Below are 17,826 nucleotides of genomic sequence, written 5' to 3' on the forward strand. Positions count from 1 at the left end.
TGGGTAAATTTTCACCTGAATATTTTAAAAATATTCCGAAGAACAGATGTGGATTAAAGAAAACTAGGCTGCTATCCAGTAAGAACCAAAAGTGTTCTTTTTAGGAGCTTGCCACTTGCGGTTAGAATTTAGTCATCCGTAGGAACAGAGTAAACACTCCAAGTGAGAATAAGGTAACATACAAGAAATGAATAATGACAGTGGCTGGGGTAAAATATCTTTGGTTGGTATGGTTTGTTGTATTATTTTGCTCATTTTCCACTGTAAGTGTGGTAATATCGCAAATGTTTTACTCCCAACATTAATTGCTCCAAAATGGCCAATTTCAACTATATTTCTTAAGCAAATACACCCAAACCCATTCTTATAAAATTGTGACCTGTTTTAATCTAGAAGGGGCAGGGGTGGGGCAGGGGAAATCAGAACCACCATGACTTTAAAGAGAAAGCCATACTCCCTCTGGTAATAGATCACCTTCAGCATATTTAGTTTACTAGCATTTTGGGAGTTGAATTCTTTCTCTTTCAAGGAAACAGAGGCAAACAGGAAAGAGAACATTGTTACTATTTTAAGGTAATACATATTTTCTTTATATAGGGAATCCCTAGAAAAATGTTAAGTAAATATGTAAAAGATCTGTTTTAATTAGGAGATTAATATTCTTAAGTACAGAATTACTTACAAATAAATTAATACACATTGTAGGTCCTAGTGAGAGTAGGAAGGAATGAGTGAGAACAAGCTTCCCAGAAAAGGATTCAAACAGAGCTTTTATATTCAATGGTGCTCACTGTAAAACAAACGGTACATAAAAGTATTCCTGAGATCTGGGCTGTCAATTTAACACAATCTTTTCCAATACAAACCAAGTCTGTAATTTTCATTGTTTAAGATATGTCATTACCTAAGATATACACTGTAGAACAAAATCATTCTTACAATATGGTAAAAAATCGTAACTTTCCATATACTGTCATATGGCATGGCTGTGTCACCACACAAATTTCATCTTGAACTGTAGCTCCCATAATCCCCACGTGTCATGGGAGGGACCCAGTGGGAGGTAACTGAATCATGGGGCAGGTTTTTCCCATGCTGTCCTCAAGATAGTGAAAAAGTCTCACAAGATCTGATGGTTTTACAACGGGCAGCTCCCCGGCACACACTCTCTTGCTTGCCTCCATGTAAGCCGTGCCTTTGCTCCTCCTTCACCTACTGCCATGATTTTGAGGCCTCCCCAGCCATGTTGAACTGTGAGTCCATTACACCTCTTTTTCTTTATAAAACACCCAGTCTCAGGTATTTCTTTATAGCAGCATGAAAATGGACTAATACATATTCCTATGTACAATATCATCTAATTTAAAAGAAGAAAATCAATTATGGTAAAGAACATGGAAGTCATCTAATAATGTTTTTCACATGTACATTTAATTAACTCTACACTGCAAATACTTTATTGGCAAACTTTGTATATATGCACATGCATGCTTATATGGGTGCCTATGTGTGTGTATAATGGTAAAATTTCAACATCACTCCTCCAAACTTAAAATTCAGGATAAAAATTAAATCACAAAATCATTACCTAATTATTATAGTTCACTGAAATCTTTTCAGTTACCCTAAATCTACCTAAAATACTAAGTTAACTATTATCAGAAGTAAGTTTAAGTTTTGCATATTGGCTTTTATGAAAAATCTTTAAATGTTCTATAATAGTTTCAGATGTTATTAGTGATTTTTAAGCTATTCAATAATACCATTAATGAATAATCTAAAAGAAATATTTAGTAAATATCCTAGACACCAGATATGGTTCCAAGTACTTTACATAACTTATCTCATTAAATCCTCCCAACAACTCTATTAAGTAGGTATTGCTATTCTTATTCTATACAAGAGGGAACAGAGGATAAGGGAGTTTTAGTAACACAATCAAAATAACACCATTAGCACATACAGTCACCCATCAGTATCTGTGGGGAGTTTGGTTCTAGGACCTCCCGCAGATACCAAAATCCACAATGCTCAAAGACCTTATATAAAATGGTGTCACATTTGCATAAAGCCTATGCACATTCTCCCATATACTTTAAATCATTTCTAGATTACTTACAATACCTAATATAAGTACCATATAAATATAGTCATCCTATATTTAGAAAATTATGACAATAAAAAAATCTGTACATGTTCAGTACAGACACAATTTCTGTTTTTCAAATATTGTCTGTCACTCCATGGTTGGTTGAATCCACGGATGCAGAACCCAGGTGTGTGGAGGGCTGGCTATAATAGTTCTGGGATTAGATCACTGGACCATCTGATTCCAAAATTCTACGATCTTTACTCTTTGCCACCTTGTCTGAAAAACTCTGAAAGACATTTTTTTACAATTGTTACCCAAAATGTACAACCAGGCTAATTTACTAGATGTTGCCATCCCGCACCTGTGTTAAACAAAACTTACTGCAAATTCTTGATATACAACTGATTGACACAAACACGTCAGTGCAGAAACTGCTGCTTATCTGACAAACGGCTTTCCTCATCGCCACGCTGCCAGAACTACTCTGAATATGAACGTCCTCCAAAAAGTAAAAGGGTCGTCAATGAGGAGAGAGACCATGAGTACCCAGTAACAATATGCTCTGCCAAGCAGAACCAAAGTACCAAAGACTATTTATACCAGATGCACTCTAATTGGTCGGTTTACTCTGCAGAAGGAAAGAAGCACTCAGATTGGCCAGAATGTCTATTCAACATAAGCCTTCACGTACAGTGACTAGAAACATAGGAAAAGCAACAGAAAAGAAATGAAAAGAACAAAAACTGCTTTTGTGATGAGACTGGAAACTGCTGGCTACAGGAATGGATAGAGAGTAAAAGCAGAAACGGAGCATGAGGAATGGAGCAGGCCATTCAATAGTAGCTCAAATAGCAGGGGCTCAACCACAGACCCCAAGTGAAAAAGTCAGCAACAACATTGAAATAGGGCATAGCTCTGCTCTCAGGGGAGATGACAGTGGGATACACTAGTCCCCCCTTATCCATGGTTTCAGTTACCCATGGTCAACTATGGCCCAATATTAAATGGAAAATTCCAGAAATAAACAATTCATAAGTTGTAAATGGCACATTGTTCTGAGTAGCATGATGAAATCACATGCCGTCCGTGTCCGTCCTCCTCTATCCCACCCTGGGTGTGAATCATCCTTTAGTCCAGTGTATCCAGCAGTCTACACTACCCACTCATTAATCACTTAATAGCTGTCTCAGTTATCAGATCAACCGATGAGGTAGCACAGTGCTGTGTTCAAGTAATCTTACTTTATTTAGTATCAACTCCAGGCACAAGAGTAGTGGGGCTTGCTTTTTATAACTGTTCTATTTTGTTATGAATTGTTATTAATCTCTTACTATGCCTACTTTATATTGTAAATTAAACTTTATCATAGGTATGTATATATGAGAAAAAACATACTATATACAGGGTTTGGTACAGTCCTCAGTTTCAGGCATCTACTAGGGGTTTTGGAATAAATCCCCCAAGGATAAGCAGGACAACTGTATTCCATGCACAGTGATCAAACAAGTCATTCAGCCCTCTGGTCCAACCACTCCACAGCTAAGTATATAACCATGCAGCTTTTTAAAACCACAGAGAACGTTCATCATATTATTTCATTTGAGTCCCACTCTGTGGTTGGCAGTTACTATTATTATTTTCGTTTCCTGTCCAATTAAAATACTGAGTTCACGAGCGCTGAACAGCTCAAGTACTTAGCTAGTACAGTAGTAGTATTGCAAGACTAAAACTGTAATCTTTTATCTTGGTCCAGCATTTGTTCACAACCCTGCCTCTACTAGACAGTACATACAGTATTTTTTTAAAAAAAGGAAAAAGGATAACTCATTTTAGAACAAGTTCCTTAAAAAGGTCTTTATTAACTAGGACTTTAAAAGTTCAAATACAGTGCATTCACCTATTCAAAAATCCCCCAAGGTGCCTTAAGGCTAAGGTTTAAGTGCACCGGGTTAAAAAGTCATACAGGTCCAAGCATTTCTAAATCTATTTAGATACCTTCACTGAAGAGCATCACCTGGTGCCTGAATGTCACCAAGAATAATCACTAATAATTTTTATCTTTCCTACTCTCCTGTAGGAAAGTATTTTAATATTTTAACTAATCGGAAAACTAAAAGACCCTAGACTCTTATTTTTTGCTGCTTGCCTGAAGTCTGTAAAGTCGTCATGCAATGCAAACCAAATCTCAAAATGGGTTGTTCAACAAAAGCATAAACCAATAAAGACACTGACTCCAGAGACTCCGTTTAGGCCTCAGTACCTGTTCCAGCATAAGCCCTAGGCAACTGCGTATCCGTTTATATGTCAAAATGAGAATCCGAGATCTGTCCCCACAGTCATATTACAAAGAAGATGACACTCTTTTATATGATGGTGACAGATTACTTAAATAGAGATCATTTCAATGAATTTCAACAGGCTCTCCACCTTTTCAAAATCTGAATACCTCAAACTCATAGGATCAATTTAAAGATGCCATTGTTGAACAAATAAGAAAAATGACACATAGATTAAATAAACTGGCTAAATTCATATCCAACAGAGACACCTTATCCTCAACCATTTTTAATCAAGGAATTTAGATAGTTTATCTGTAAGGCATTTAAATGAACCAGAGCCTTACTACCCCAAGTGTCAGTGAATTTTCAGCATCTGCTGTACATGGAAATAACAGTAATGTAAAATCTGCATTTTTTTTTTTTTTTTTTTTTTTGAAATGGAGTCTTGCTCTGTAGCCAGGCTGGAGTGCAATGGCTTGATCTCGGCTCACTGCAACCTCTGCCTCCTGGATTCAAGCAATTCCCCTGAATCTGCCTCATGAGTAGATCAGACTACAGGCATATGCCATCACACCCAGCTAATTTTTTTGTATTTTAGTAGAGCTGGGGTTTCACCATGTTGGCCAGGATGGTCTCAATCTCCTGACCTCGTGATCCGTCTGCCTTGGCCTCCCAAAGTACCGGGGTTACAGGCGTGAGTCACCCCACCTGACCAAAATCTGTATTTTTAACAAGTCTATGTGTTTCCCACAGTGGCTGAAATTTGGGCAGCACTGATCTATTAATAGAAACATATACATATAGACAGATAGAAAGAGAGCCAGAAGAAGCCCATCTCAGCATCCCTTTAGGGAGATGCTTCTAGCTCCAAAAAACTGGGAATTTGAATTTGAACTGCATGTTAAAAGATTTATCCGTATGAATGCAGAGAGGCAAGTTATCAGAGGACCGGGTCTAAAACCCCTTGCCAGCCACAGGCATCCTCAACACATGCCAGGAGTGCATTGAAAAGTAGCTACCAAAATTCTCTCCTAGAAATAGCACATTATTTATGCTGATGACATATAAGAGGTTTTGAAATACTGATTTCACCCTCTGTTCAATATAGAATAAAAGTCAAAAAACACCACTGTTTACAAAAGAAAAAAAAGTAAATGTAAACTAAAATATAGAGGTGAAAGGAAGTAATCTTAATGTGGTCATTTTTTTTGATATAGGGTCTCGCTCTGTCTCTGTCACCAGGCTAGAGTACAGTGGCAAGATTTCAGCTCACTGCAACCTCCACCTCCTGAGTTCAAGCCAGTCTCCTGCCTCAGCCTCTTGAGTAGCTGGGATTACAGGCACGCACCACCATGCCCAGCTAATTTTTGTATTTTTTTTTTAGTAGAGACAGGGTTTCACCATGTTGGCCAGGATGGTCTCAATCTCTTGACTTTGTGATCCGCCCACCTCGGCCTCCAAAAGTGCTGGGTTTACAGGCGTGAGCCACCAAGCCCACTCATGTGGTCATTTTAATAGGCTATTTACAATAAATACTCATGGTACACTATAGTTGATTTCAAGCTGTACACTGGTGTCTTTAAAAGATTTTTATTAATCTCAAATTCATTTTCTTTGGTTAAATCAGTATATATCTTTGTAAGAGTGGGTTAACGTATAAAACTTTGTTTCTTTAATATAAATTAGTGACATAATTCAGTACCATTTTTTTTCTTTCAATAGAATAACAAGAATAACCTTCCTATTTTAAATGAAGTTTACCAAATGAATTCAGGTATAACAGTGTTTCCCATCAGCTATAAATAATTGCCTCCCTCTAAAGGGCCTATTTCTGCAAATAAAAATGTCTTTTTGCCTGATTAAACTTCTTCATCATTTGAGAACTTTTCTCCTGCAAATTTCTAGTTGGAAAATTTGTCACAAGCAGCTTGCTTTGTCAAAATGAGATCTTTTCAATTGCTTTGGGAGAACAGTCGTACAGTTAATTATTTGGGGCAGGAAAGGAGAAACTTGTTCTAAAGGAAATAGACTTTCTGAACCCAGCTATCCTACCTTAAGACATTTTACAATTGAAGGCAGCATGCTGAGTATTTATATTTCTTAAAGCTGAAGATAGGAAGGCAGAAGTAGCCAAAAATCAATTTACAAAACTATGAGAAATGTCCCAGAGGAACCACTATAGGCTAATTACAGCTGCCAGCCCTACCTTGAGAACCCCTTCTTCGGAATGGTTCTGTAATGACAAGTGTCCTCCCCAAACAGAAAAGCAGTCAAGCCTATGAATGTAATCTCTATAGCCACCACCTAAAGCACCCCCCACAGAGGACACAATTTGCAGGGATGTCACTTCTACATACACTGACATCCAGTAAGTCCTTGTTCCCTCTGGAGCAGCCTTACTCCAGAGTTTATTGACTCACATTTAATCCAAGAGACACAACTAACAGAAAATAAAATAGGGTAGACATGCTTTCATTGTGGAACAAATTGGAAATTAACAAAAACAAGATGTTTACTTTTTCACAAAGTATTTTCATTTATCTGCCTCTCTTGAAGACTAGTTTTATAATTTTGGGTTTACAATAGAAGCTCAATAACACTATGCTTTATAACAATGACCTTCATACAGATCTATGACCTCACAGGTTAATGTCAAAACAAAAAAAAAGCAAGGCAATAGTTTGCATCATTTCAGTGTCTTTATAGAATACATATATGCAACCGAAAAAAGAAAACAAAATTTCGTAAGATACAGCTGTAAAAATTTTATAAGCCTTATTCATCTTAAAAAAAAAACTTATCATGTAAGAAATAAACTTGTGAACTGCACTTCAAATTAATAACCAAAGAATTCCAAGTATGCAGGGTTATATGGACTGCCATTCTTCCCACTGGATTTTTAAACAATGTTGAAACATAGCTGTTTGAAATACTTCAGTCCCATCATTTAACACTGTTCAAAATGTCAAGAGCCATAATGCGCCCCAGTGGCCACTCTTCAGCAAATAACACATCCTTTGAAGTTAAAATACTTCTAAATAATGTCAAGTGAGAATTCCTAGGCTAGTACAGTCAAAATTTTCTCCTTCTATGGAAATCAATAATCTCTGGAATCACAATTAGGAAAAGGACATTTTCATTATCCAAAGTTGTGAATTTTTCAGTTTCAAATCTCCATCAGTTCCCTTACCACAAGGCAAAGTTTTTATACAGTTTCCTAATTAAACAAACTATGATCATATGCCTGTACTAAACCTGTTCTTTTAACTTAAAGCTCCTGAGGAATACTTTTATCATAAATTTCACAAAAATGAAGATTAATCATCAAAGACAAAGATCTCACAGAAACATTTTATTTGACAATACCTAGCATACAGCTGCTATTCCAAGGGTATTAATGTGTGTTTCATTTCAGAAATCACGTAATTTAGCCAGTCACCTTGACTATAACTATATGCTGTGCCATGCTTCATACCAGGTCTCACTCTACCATCACAAAATGCCCCAGCAAAGAAATCAAGAAACAAAAGCCTATATTGAATCATCATAAGCAAATAGCATCTCCTCTGCCAAATACTAAGGTATTTCTAAAATGGATACAGTGGCACTGCCCTCAAGCAACATGGTACAGAAATAACCTTCAAAGAAAGTAAATACATGTTTAATTTCATTTAACTCCACAATAAAATGGAATCTAAATCCAGAGTTCATATTTTCAATTCTCGTCTCTTTTCCAGAGTAATTTTTTAGACATGCATAAATCAAAACCTCTATCTCATCTTTAAAACAATAATCTCTAGTTTTTCAAATTAATGGAACTTATGAATGCCCTTCAATAAAATAAACTACTCTAAAAAATGATACGAACTTTTAACGTAGAATCTTGAAAACAATCATTTCAGTGCTCCCGCCTTTTTCAACATTCTCTGGTTTACATAGATAAGTTTACTTGTTTCCCATTTACCTGCATTAAAAAAAAAAAGTCAAAGTTGTAAACCCAAAAAACCAATTCCAAAATGCTTCTAAAAGACTGAAACAAACATTTATACCTTTTATTTTAGAAACCCTGAGTATTAAAAAAACTGACAAATGTGATTGAAAAGGTAAACGGGAATAAAAGAGAAGAAGAGGGCGCGATAGAAATTGGGTAGAGCCGTATCTTTTTGGAATTAACTGCCTTGAAAATATGGCCAAAAATCTTTAATCCCTATGACAAGTTGAGGCAAATCTACTCAACCCAAAGAATTCAGACATCGAAGAAAAACAACTGAGCATAGGAAAGAGGCATTTAGAAGAGGCATTCCAAAGTTTCCGCGTGTATGAATAAAGCACCAGTGAGGACAGACCCAAAATAAGGCCAAGCCAAAGTACTAATCGTGAATCTCAGGAGTGAATGTTTTAGAAAAGAAGCTAACAGAGTCCCAGTGAAAAATTTTAAAGATGAGTATCAATAAAAATAAGCATGAGTAAAAAAATTTAAAGGCAACAGTAAAGAGATAAATTCAAGTGGAATTCCACCTGCCAAAGGTCAACCTATCAGCATGTTTATAGACCTATCATCAGACTCCCAGATTCAAACCCCGTACAGTACCTGCTGAAGTACAGGTAAGAAAGCACCATGTTTGGTGTGATGCTTGTGAACAAGCTAAGCAGTGCTGTAGTTGTGTTATGCACCACACATACAAAGAAGCCTATATCTAGTAATATTCATAATCAGCAAATTATGGAATATAACAGTTTACTCCTCAAAAGCACATACAATCATATCTTCAAAGAAACCATTTAGCACTGTATGCAATTACACCAGCGATTATTCAAAATAGTATGCCTTTTTCACCCAAAGAAAAACAGAAGCTATGCAGTCCTGCTGAAATATCCCTCCACTTTTGTTACAAACTAAGCTCCTAAATGAAGTCAGCTGTTTATAGAGGAGAGGTCTTTACATTCAATAACCCACAGTTCCTTTCCTTGGAGGCTGCTACACCTGTCACTTTTGGGAAGCCATTAAAATAAGTATCCAAAGCTGATACAATACTCTGCTCCTAAGAGAGAACCAATATTTATTCGAGTATAAATTTAGATAAGTATAATAAATTTAGATGAGTAAAATAAATTCTGAGTACAAAATTTTGATGTGTATAATAAAGTTGTGAGAAAGTAGGTTTGTCAGCCATATATTTTTCGAGAGCCTTAAGGGTAAACTTTGTCCTTTCTTAATATTACAAAGGTGCCTGCTTTAGAGCTAATGCACCTTTAGCCTATGAAAAACAGCTGTACCACTAGAGGTATTTTTAAAAATTGCTTTTAGTGTGCTGAGCAGCAACAAAACGATTAGAAAGACAAACTGAATGTGCTCCTAATGCATGTCAGAATCCAAAAGGTTGTTGCCATTTCAAAATTATAGCAGAAGAGAGTTTAGTATTACCATAGGGGCATATTAGCATTGAAGAACTAAGTGCAAATGACAAAACAGGCCATAGAATCACCAATGTAAATGTAAATTAATGATCGTGCATGTATGTGTGTGTATATGTGTGTATGAAAACAACTAAGAGACAGATGGCCATTTTCCCTATGGCATTTGCACATGTCCATTCAATGCCTGTATGTGGGTCAATTACTATGATAAACATCATGTGACAGGCTCAACGGAGGTAAAGCGGTTCATACTGACTTCACCTCATTTTAATTTACTGATGAGATATACTTATTCAAAAAACCAAAATGAACTATTTCCAAATAGATTTGTCTAAACAACCAAAACTTAGCTAGAAAATGAAATGCCTTGTTCTCTATGCAGTATCTAGATGCTTAGAAAAAAAAAGGAAAATGAAATGCCACCTAAAATAATTTCTAAACTCTTAACTTGTATTCCAGTGTAAACTGGGAAGGAAACTGAAGAGTAAGACAATACTCCTGTACACAGTGGTTTCTTATAATAATAACTTGATAAGACAATCACCTACACAAAGAGAGCTTCTCTCTTACTTAATTATATAGTAATTCTTTCTAAACATGCTTTTTACTAATACCAGGCCTGCCTTCAGTAGTTACACATACTGGAATCTTAAGATAACAATGTCAGATTGGTCAAAGACAAGTCTATTAGAGAGAACTTTTTAAAGATAAGTTAACAGAGTGATTATTTCACAGGGATTCCTATCATACCAGGTCAAAAATCCAAACTAACCATAACATTAAAAGATCAAGCAAAAATAATAGTTGAATATCTTTAGAAAGAATGCACTTAAAAAAAAGTGTTAATATGCCTTAAATTTCATTCCCTCATTTTAAATAACATTAATCAAACTCATTACAAAGAAAAATTTAACTGTTTCTGAAAACTGAGATTTACATTTATACACAAATGAAAAGCTAACTAGGAGTGTATTATTAAGAGCTTGATGTAGTTTTAATTCCATAGTAGAAATTTCTACCTTGTAGTTATTTCTCCAAGTTTCAAAAAATTACTGCACAACGGAATAGTTAAGAGACCTATCAGTAAAATTAATGATCGTTGGGTTTAACACATGCAAAATGGGCAATAAGAAAATAAATTTTCAGAGGAGTCACCAATACGTTTTCTACTTCCAAACCTGCAAATTGTCTTTCTTTACAAACTAATACATTTTTTTACTCACGTGAGGATTTAAAGCATGTAAAAGTTGCATTATCTTATTTACTTGTCTATGTATAAAAAGCACATGTCACCAATTAGATGATACGTGTAAAGCGAAATCAGACTTCTGAAGTTTGGAACAGTTATGGTTTGTTTACCTTTGTCTGCTTTGAAGTAAACTGACTCCTCTCATGGTGTTATCTCCATAAGAAACTCATAACAGTGTTATTAAAAAGGATAAGAAAAAATGATGTCATGTCAACCTCAACAAACATATAAGAAAGCAGAGAAGTTTGGGACAGCAAGTTTTTCCACTGACCTAAACACCAAATTTTCTCCAGAAAATAAGAGAATATCCTTTAAAGAATTACACAACGTCACTTAAAAAAAACTGCATATTTTTAATTTCAATTTTCCTCTAATCACAACTTAAGATTCAATACTAAATTGAAGGCAAGGGGAGGGAGGATGAAGCTGAAACCATACACTGTTTTTCATCAGATACTATGAATTCTTCTCTTCCACTGTTTGTTTCATCACATCAGAGGCATATTCTTAAGTTCAGCACAGAAACCCTTGTGAAATATTAAATTTTACCATAGAGAAATTGATTTTGCTGAAAGAAAGTTTCATGTTACCATTTAATTTCAACCAAGCTACATCAAACATGGAAAGAAATTATATATAGTTTACAAAGTAAACTTAATCACTATATTTAAAAGAAATGATAACTTTGAGAAGTACCACAGCAATAATGATTTAGTGAAGCAGGTCAGGAATAAGAGCCATCTCCCTTAAGCCTGCTCCCTTCACTTCCAGCACTGGCCTCTCCTTATAGAACTGTATTGCACAAAAGTTCCCGGGGGCAGCAGAATCCACAGATCTAGCTTAAGCAACGTTTTAAACATGAATCTTTGCATCTGAAATGGAGTAGTGGAAATAAACAAATTATCATCATCCTTCAGTTTACACTTGGCTCCCCAGCTCTCCTCCCCCTTCACACACCAGTGAGTTACATTAGTTAGCTAGAATATATATCAGAAAAGCCACAATCTATAGTGTACCTTGGCAACAAATCACTTGAACAGGCTGTGCATACAACAAATAAGTTCAGTGCTCCTATTTATGTGTCTCATAATTTTAGGATAAAGAAAAACAAAGTTTGCTACTCTTAAGATTTCACATTCTAAGAATATGTGATTGCGTATGGAGTTCTGCTAAGAAATCAGTGTAAAATACACTTTTCAAATTGTAGCACAGTATAATTCACACTTATAGGCCCTCAACATTATATCAATATAAACTATCTATATATCACATTGAGCATGTTATCAATAAAATGATATGGGCAAATAATCATACTCAATTCACCTATGTAGCTACAAGATAGAAGTCACAAATTTTAACACTCTATCTGACCTATTGCATCTGAAAAACTTACAATTGCCAACCATCAAAGCACAACTAATTTATCATTACACTCACACCATTCTTCCAAGTTACAAAGTCCAGTCCTAACACTTCTAACTGATGACTCAAGAGCAAAGAACAATTAGACCTATAGAAAAATGTATATCCAAATTCAGCTTTAATTTTTAAAGAATGGTTCTACTGATATGTACTTTCTTAAGGATTAGACAGCAATTAACAAAGGCATACAATAGGAACACTTGATTTATCACAGTTTCTACAATAGGTTGCATTATTATAGCTGTTTCTTTTTTTAAATAAACTCTTTATTCTTGGTTTAAATGCTTACTATTCAAACCGCCCCCAACAGAGCCAGTAACTGCCCATACTGACCCCTGAGCTGGTTTTAGTAAAAAGTCACCCATCTTTGGAAGCAAGGGAGTTTTCCACCAATATGCAGGAAATAGCAGGTGCACCATTACACAAAATTGGAGAGAACAGAAGTCCACCTCACTCCTACAGACCATTTCTCAGAGAATGTTGTGTAGTTGCTAAAATCAGTATGCTGCGTAAAAGTTAAGAAAAAATGCATGTCTAACAGTGGCTCTCTATCAACTAGCCTCTGATATGCTCTACATAAAATGCATTAAGACGGGTTTGCTGGATGTTCTGGCACCTATTATCAGATGATTTCTTAAAAGAGACGTGAACCTCCTTTTAGCAGGAAAATGGGCACGCCAGAGAGTACAGAATGCCGCTAATTAGGACCAGGAGAAGATTCTATCTTCACCTCCCCTCACTATCAACCACTTTGCTTAAGTTCATTCACTGCCTCGCCCTAACCCTGGGGATCCATTCACTTTCCATAGCCCAGAGAGGCTGCTGAAAAGCTGTCAAAGTAAATCTGTGCTCACTTTTTGGATGGTTTAATTTCAATGGAGCATGAAACACCCCAGGACGGTTAATAAGTTTGGCCAGGCGTGCTGTTATCCCTAATATATTTTAATTATGCATCTGTTTTAATTGTAATCAGATTAAGGCACCGGAAAGACACAAATTGGAATTTTCCCTAATGGATACAGGAGCTTTTCATCAGTTTCTAAACACTAATAACGTTTAAAAGATGGGTAGAGACACCAATACAACTGTGACATTTTCCAGAAATCGATGCAGTTTCTTTGACAATACAGTTCAGGTCTCATTAGCCATACAAACTAACCTAAATGCAGAAGACAACTACAGTCTCTAGGGCGTCTTCTCCAATTAGTACAAATGAATCACTAACGTCTAATGTACAAGTCCCAAACAGAAATGAAAGCCGAAGTTTTTATAAAGTGCTGCCCCACGGATGGGTGAAGGAGGCTAGGGAGGCGGCTGAGACCATCAGCAGCATTATTTTGGCTCAAAGTAAAAGTCTGTACACATTAAAAGGGAAAGTTAAAGCAGAGAACGATCTCTTTTCACAATTTTGGCAACTATCAAACGTGTGTTTTAACTTCGGGAAATAAAAGTGTCCCATCAATAAAAGGAAACGGGACAGGGAGGATCTATCAGGGATCCAGGAGTGGCTTCCTCCTAATCCAGACGAAAAATCATTTAATGGGTTTTTGTTGCAACAAGGAATACCTAAGACTTTTTTAATATGTTCATTAAACAGTTTCCCAAATTGCCGGGATTTCCGCTAAGAAACTCAAGCGTCTGCCAACAGCCGAGAAGCAAAGGAGAGAACCTGCTGCAAACTAGGAGCGGAAACTCCCTCGGCCCGCCCGGCGCGCTCACGTCCCCGGTGTTTGCTTTAGGTGTTAATGTTTACGTGTCACCTGAACCGTCAGGAGCTGAACCAGTTCCTCCAAGACGCATTTCGAGCCTTAAAGCGGGAAGCTTCTGAGCCACCGCGGAGTGTGCCCCCTGCAGCCCGTCGCCCCTTCCTCTCGGCCCCTTACCTGTCATCATAGCAGAAATCCGCACTCAGGGTGTTGAGATACAAGGCGAGCCCCAGAGCGCTGCTCACCAACTCTGCAATCATCTCTCTACCGCCTTCCCTCCGGCTCGGCTCCCAGCGCGAGGGCAGCAGCGGCAACAAAAAACAGAAGCATCAATCCCCACCTTCCGCCGCCTTCTCCTCCCAGCTTCACTTTTCTCTCGCTTCCCCACCCTCCCTCCCTCGGGTCCTTCCAATCCACGACTCCTCTCCTCCTCCTCGCGCCCGGCTCCGCAGCTCCTGCGTCCTCCCCGGGTGCGGGCTCACACCGCACTCCCCATACCCGGAGCCCGCGAGCGGCGAGCAGCGTTCGGGCTCCGCGTCCCCCGGCGGAAGCGCAGGGCTGGTCTCTCGCGCGGGTCGCGGTCCCCACCCTAACCCATGGCAGTTTGGGGCGTCCTAGGTGAGGATAGGGACTCGGAGGAGGTGGAAGGGTGCGAGATGGGGCAGAGGGACCGGACCGAGCTGGGCTCTGGGACCAGCTGCAGGAAGAGAGAGAAAGAGGCGCGGGTGGGAGGGACGAGGCGAACCGCCTCCCCTCGCCGCCTCCCGGGCGCACTGCTCCGGTGTCGCTCGGGCGGACGGACTCCAGCCGCCAAGGCGGCTGCTACACATTCACTGTTTATTAGCTCCCTCCCGGCCCCAGCCCCAGCTCCCCTCTCCAATGAAGTGAGAAGCGGTGGCTGGAGACTCCAGAAGCTCCCGCGTGGGGATCTCGACGCGGCCCCCCGCGCCTGCGTGACCAACCCTCCATCCTGGCTTGGCCCAGCCCCTTTCTCCACCCAGATCCTCCCGGAAGGCTCCGCCCACCCTGCCCCACGGGCTGGAGGCTCCTCCCACCCTCCCCGGTCTGGAGGCTCCTCCTACCCGTCTCCCGCCCTCTTGTTTCTTTCACCTTCGATTTCACTCTGGAAAGCCCCCAGGACCCAAGGGCGACGACTGGAAGACAGCCCAAAGGAGTAGCTACAGTGCGGCCTGGGAGGGGAAGCCGGGGGAAAGGAGGCCGAGGGGGAGGTGGTCGCTCGCCCCGCTGCTGCCTGGCGGCGCCTGGCACAGCTGAGTCTCAGCCACAGCGCTGCGTGTGCCAAGAGCTGCCAGGCGTAAGTCCGGTCAGCTGGAGAGAGTTCTGAGCCTGGGAGAGGAAGAACAGGTTTGGCCACTGCTGCAGCTTCGGTTGCCACAAACACCCGGGCGATCTCTTACGCACACGGTGTGTGAGCCTAAATGGGGCGGGAGGGGGTCGTATTGGAGAGCTTGGAGGCAACTTAGCTTGAAGGAGAGAGGATTTCAGCTCTTAGCCCACGGTTGGCCCCAGTGTCAATGGAAAGACTTATAGGGAGAGAAATGTTCCCTTCCCCAGTAAGGTTAAAAAGGACCCCCGAAAGGGAAAAAGACACATACACCCCTCAGCGACTTCCTGGGGACGCCCCCTTCGTGGTTTCAGGGGAACTGTCAGGTTGACCCTGAGAACACAGAGGAGAGAAACCTCTAATGCAAGCTGGTACAGCACTATGCTTAAACCTAGTAAGGCGGGAAGCTAATGCCTTTCCTTTCGGAGACATGGATGCATCCAACATGATGAAATATGGTGTAGAATGGTCTGTGTAGAACAAGCTCTGGGTACTAAAGTTGCAAGACTAAAGAGGACCCTGGGATGCCTGACACACCTCCTCCCGGCTTGTCGCCTTTCTCGCCGGGCGAGTGGCTCCGGTGGACAGCAATGAACACTACTGCAGCGCCCCCTGCTGCATAGTAACCACGAGGTGTGGAAGACAGGTCTTTTCCACGCGTGCCGACCGGTTCCAAGAGCAGCACCTAACCAGCAAGCTTTCCAAAACTGTGGCAAGAAATTTAGCCCCCTGGGTGTCCGGCAGTGGCCTGTAAAGAAAATACCGTGGTTTGGGCTTCTGTAGACCAAAGCTACGTATCTTCCTGATTTCACAAGGAAATCTGAGAAATCTGTATTGGATACACATAGATAAAATGATGAATATTTATTAAGATTATACCTATCATGCCATCCACAGTAGCACATTTTTTGCGCCCTGGACAAATATATGTGAACAAAAATAAAAGGAATTATATCTTTACAGGTGGGAACTGATCTTTTACCCTTTTTCCCCATAACCTTGGCTCACTGTTGAAAATTTTGAAAATCATATCAGTCCGTCATGATGCTCTGTGTCTCTCCAGTGCACTTACATGCTGAGATATGTATAGTATATATAAAATATGCATGTGGTCACTGAAGAGAGAACACATACTGTGGAATCAGATGTTTAAGCTTGAGTGCATACTCTGCTATTATTATTCGGGTGATCGTTGGCCAGTCACTCAACCTCTTTGTGACTCTGTTTTCTAATCTGTAAAACAGTGGTAATGATAGTACTATCTTATGAGTACTATTATGAGTATTAAAATAGTTAACATATGTAAAACACTTAAAAGGGACCTGGAAAGTGCAAAAAAAGTGTTAGCTAGTATATCATTATTACTGTGCTTCCTAGCTTCCTCATTTCATTTTACTTATTAACAAAAGCCTAGACATTTGCCTCCAAAACACATCCTATCACGTCTTTACTACTTGAGTCCACAGCCCAGTTACCCTCATCTCCCGTAGAGACTGGGTTTCACCATGTTGCCCACCCTGGTCTTAAACTCCTGACCTCAAGTGATCCACTCGCCTCTCCTGCATAGACAAATGCAGTAGCCCTCTAAGTGGTCTCCATACTTCTACCACTGCAATGCGTCCCTTCCCCAATTTTAACTTTAGGCAGAAGTTTCCTTTGAAAACCTACACATCCCGATTTTTAAATGTTCCACAACTTTCTGCTGTATTTTTAAATATCCAACAACTTCCTGTTATACAGCTAATAAAACTAATTCTTACCATGGCTAGCCAAGCCTTCCTTTTGCCCAGACCACCCCTCCCCCTTCACGTTGTGCACATATGTGTACAACGTAGACATCCTTCTCCTCAGGAACTTCCCACTGTTTCTTCCTCCTGCATAAGGTGCTTCTCCTTGAACCTTCTCTAGCTCCTTCTCACCATTTAGGTCTCAGCTCAAATGCCATAACCTCAGAAATAAAGTATGCTCTCCGCCATCAATCTCTATCCAACCTCCATGTATTAGTTTCTTCATAGTATGTATTGGTATCAGGAAGCACCACTGAATGGAAGCTCCACGAGGTCAGGGATCCTGGCATTCTTGCTTTCCACATAATACCCAGAGCCTGTAACATCCAGACATGTAGAAGAAACTTTAAAAAGATGTTAACAAATGAACAAAACAAATATGCTTAGGAGAAACTATGTGATGGCTGGAAAATCCGCAAATTTTCATCACTGATTTATTATTATCATTGTTAAATAGGGTGAAATATTAACCAAGGAGAGGGGAAGGGAGCAGGTTCACAATTGATCAGGATGTATCAAGTTTGCAGG

The 17,826-nt window shown here is 39.4% G+C and overlaps 1 protein-coding gene across 2 annotated transcripts in view; it reads right to left on the reverse strand.

The window, feature by feature from the left end:
- The window catches only part of TMTC2 (transmembrane O-mannosyltransferase targeting cadherins 2), a 441,683-nt gene extending 426,585 nt beyond the window's left edge, over positions 1 to 15,098 (reverse strand). For both annotated transcript variants that reach the window (XM_021675289.2, XM_012442083.3), the window contains exon 1: positions 14,344 to 15,098. Coding sequence is in view for 1 of the 2 variants with exons in the window: in XM_012442083.3 (XP_012297506.2) it covers positions 14,344 to 14,426 (83 nt within the window). In the remaining variant the exon portion in view is untranslated. The remainder of the gene's footprint in view (positions 1 to 14,343) is intronic.
- Between the last annotated feature and the right edge of the window lie 2,728 nt (positions 15,099 to 17,826).

This window comes from Aotus nancymaae, unplaced genomic scaffold, assembly GCF_030222135.1.
Source record: "Aotus nancymaae isolate 86718 unplaced genomic scaffold, 86718_ANA_hifiasm-v0.15.2.pri h1tg000016l, whole genome shotgun sequence".
Classification (NCBI taxonomy): domain Eukaryota; kingdom Metazoa; phylum Chordata; class Mammalia; order Primates; family Aotidae; genus Aotus; species Aotus nancymaae.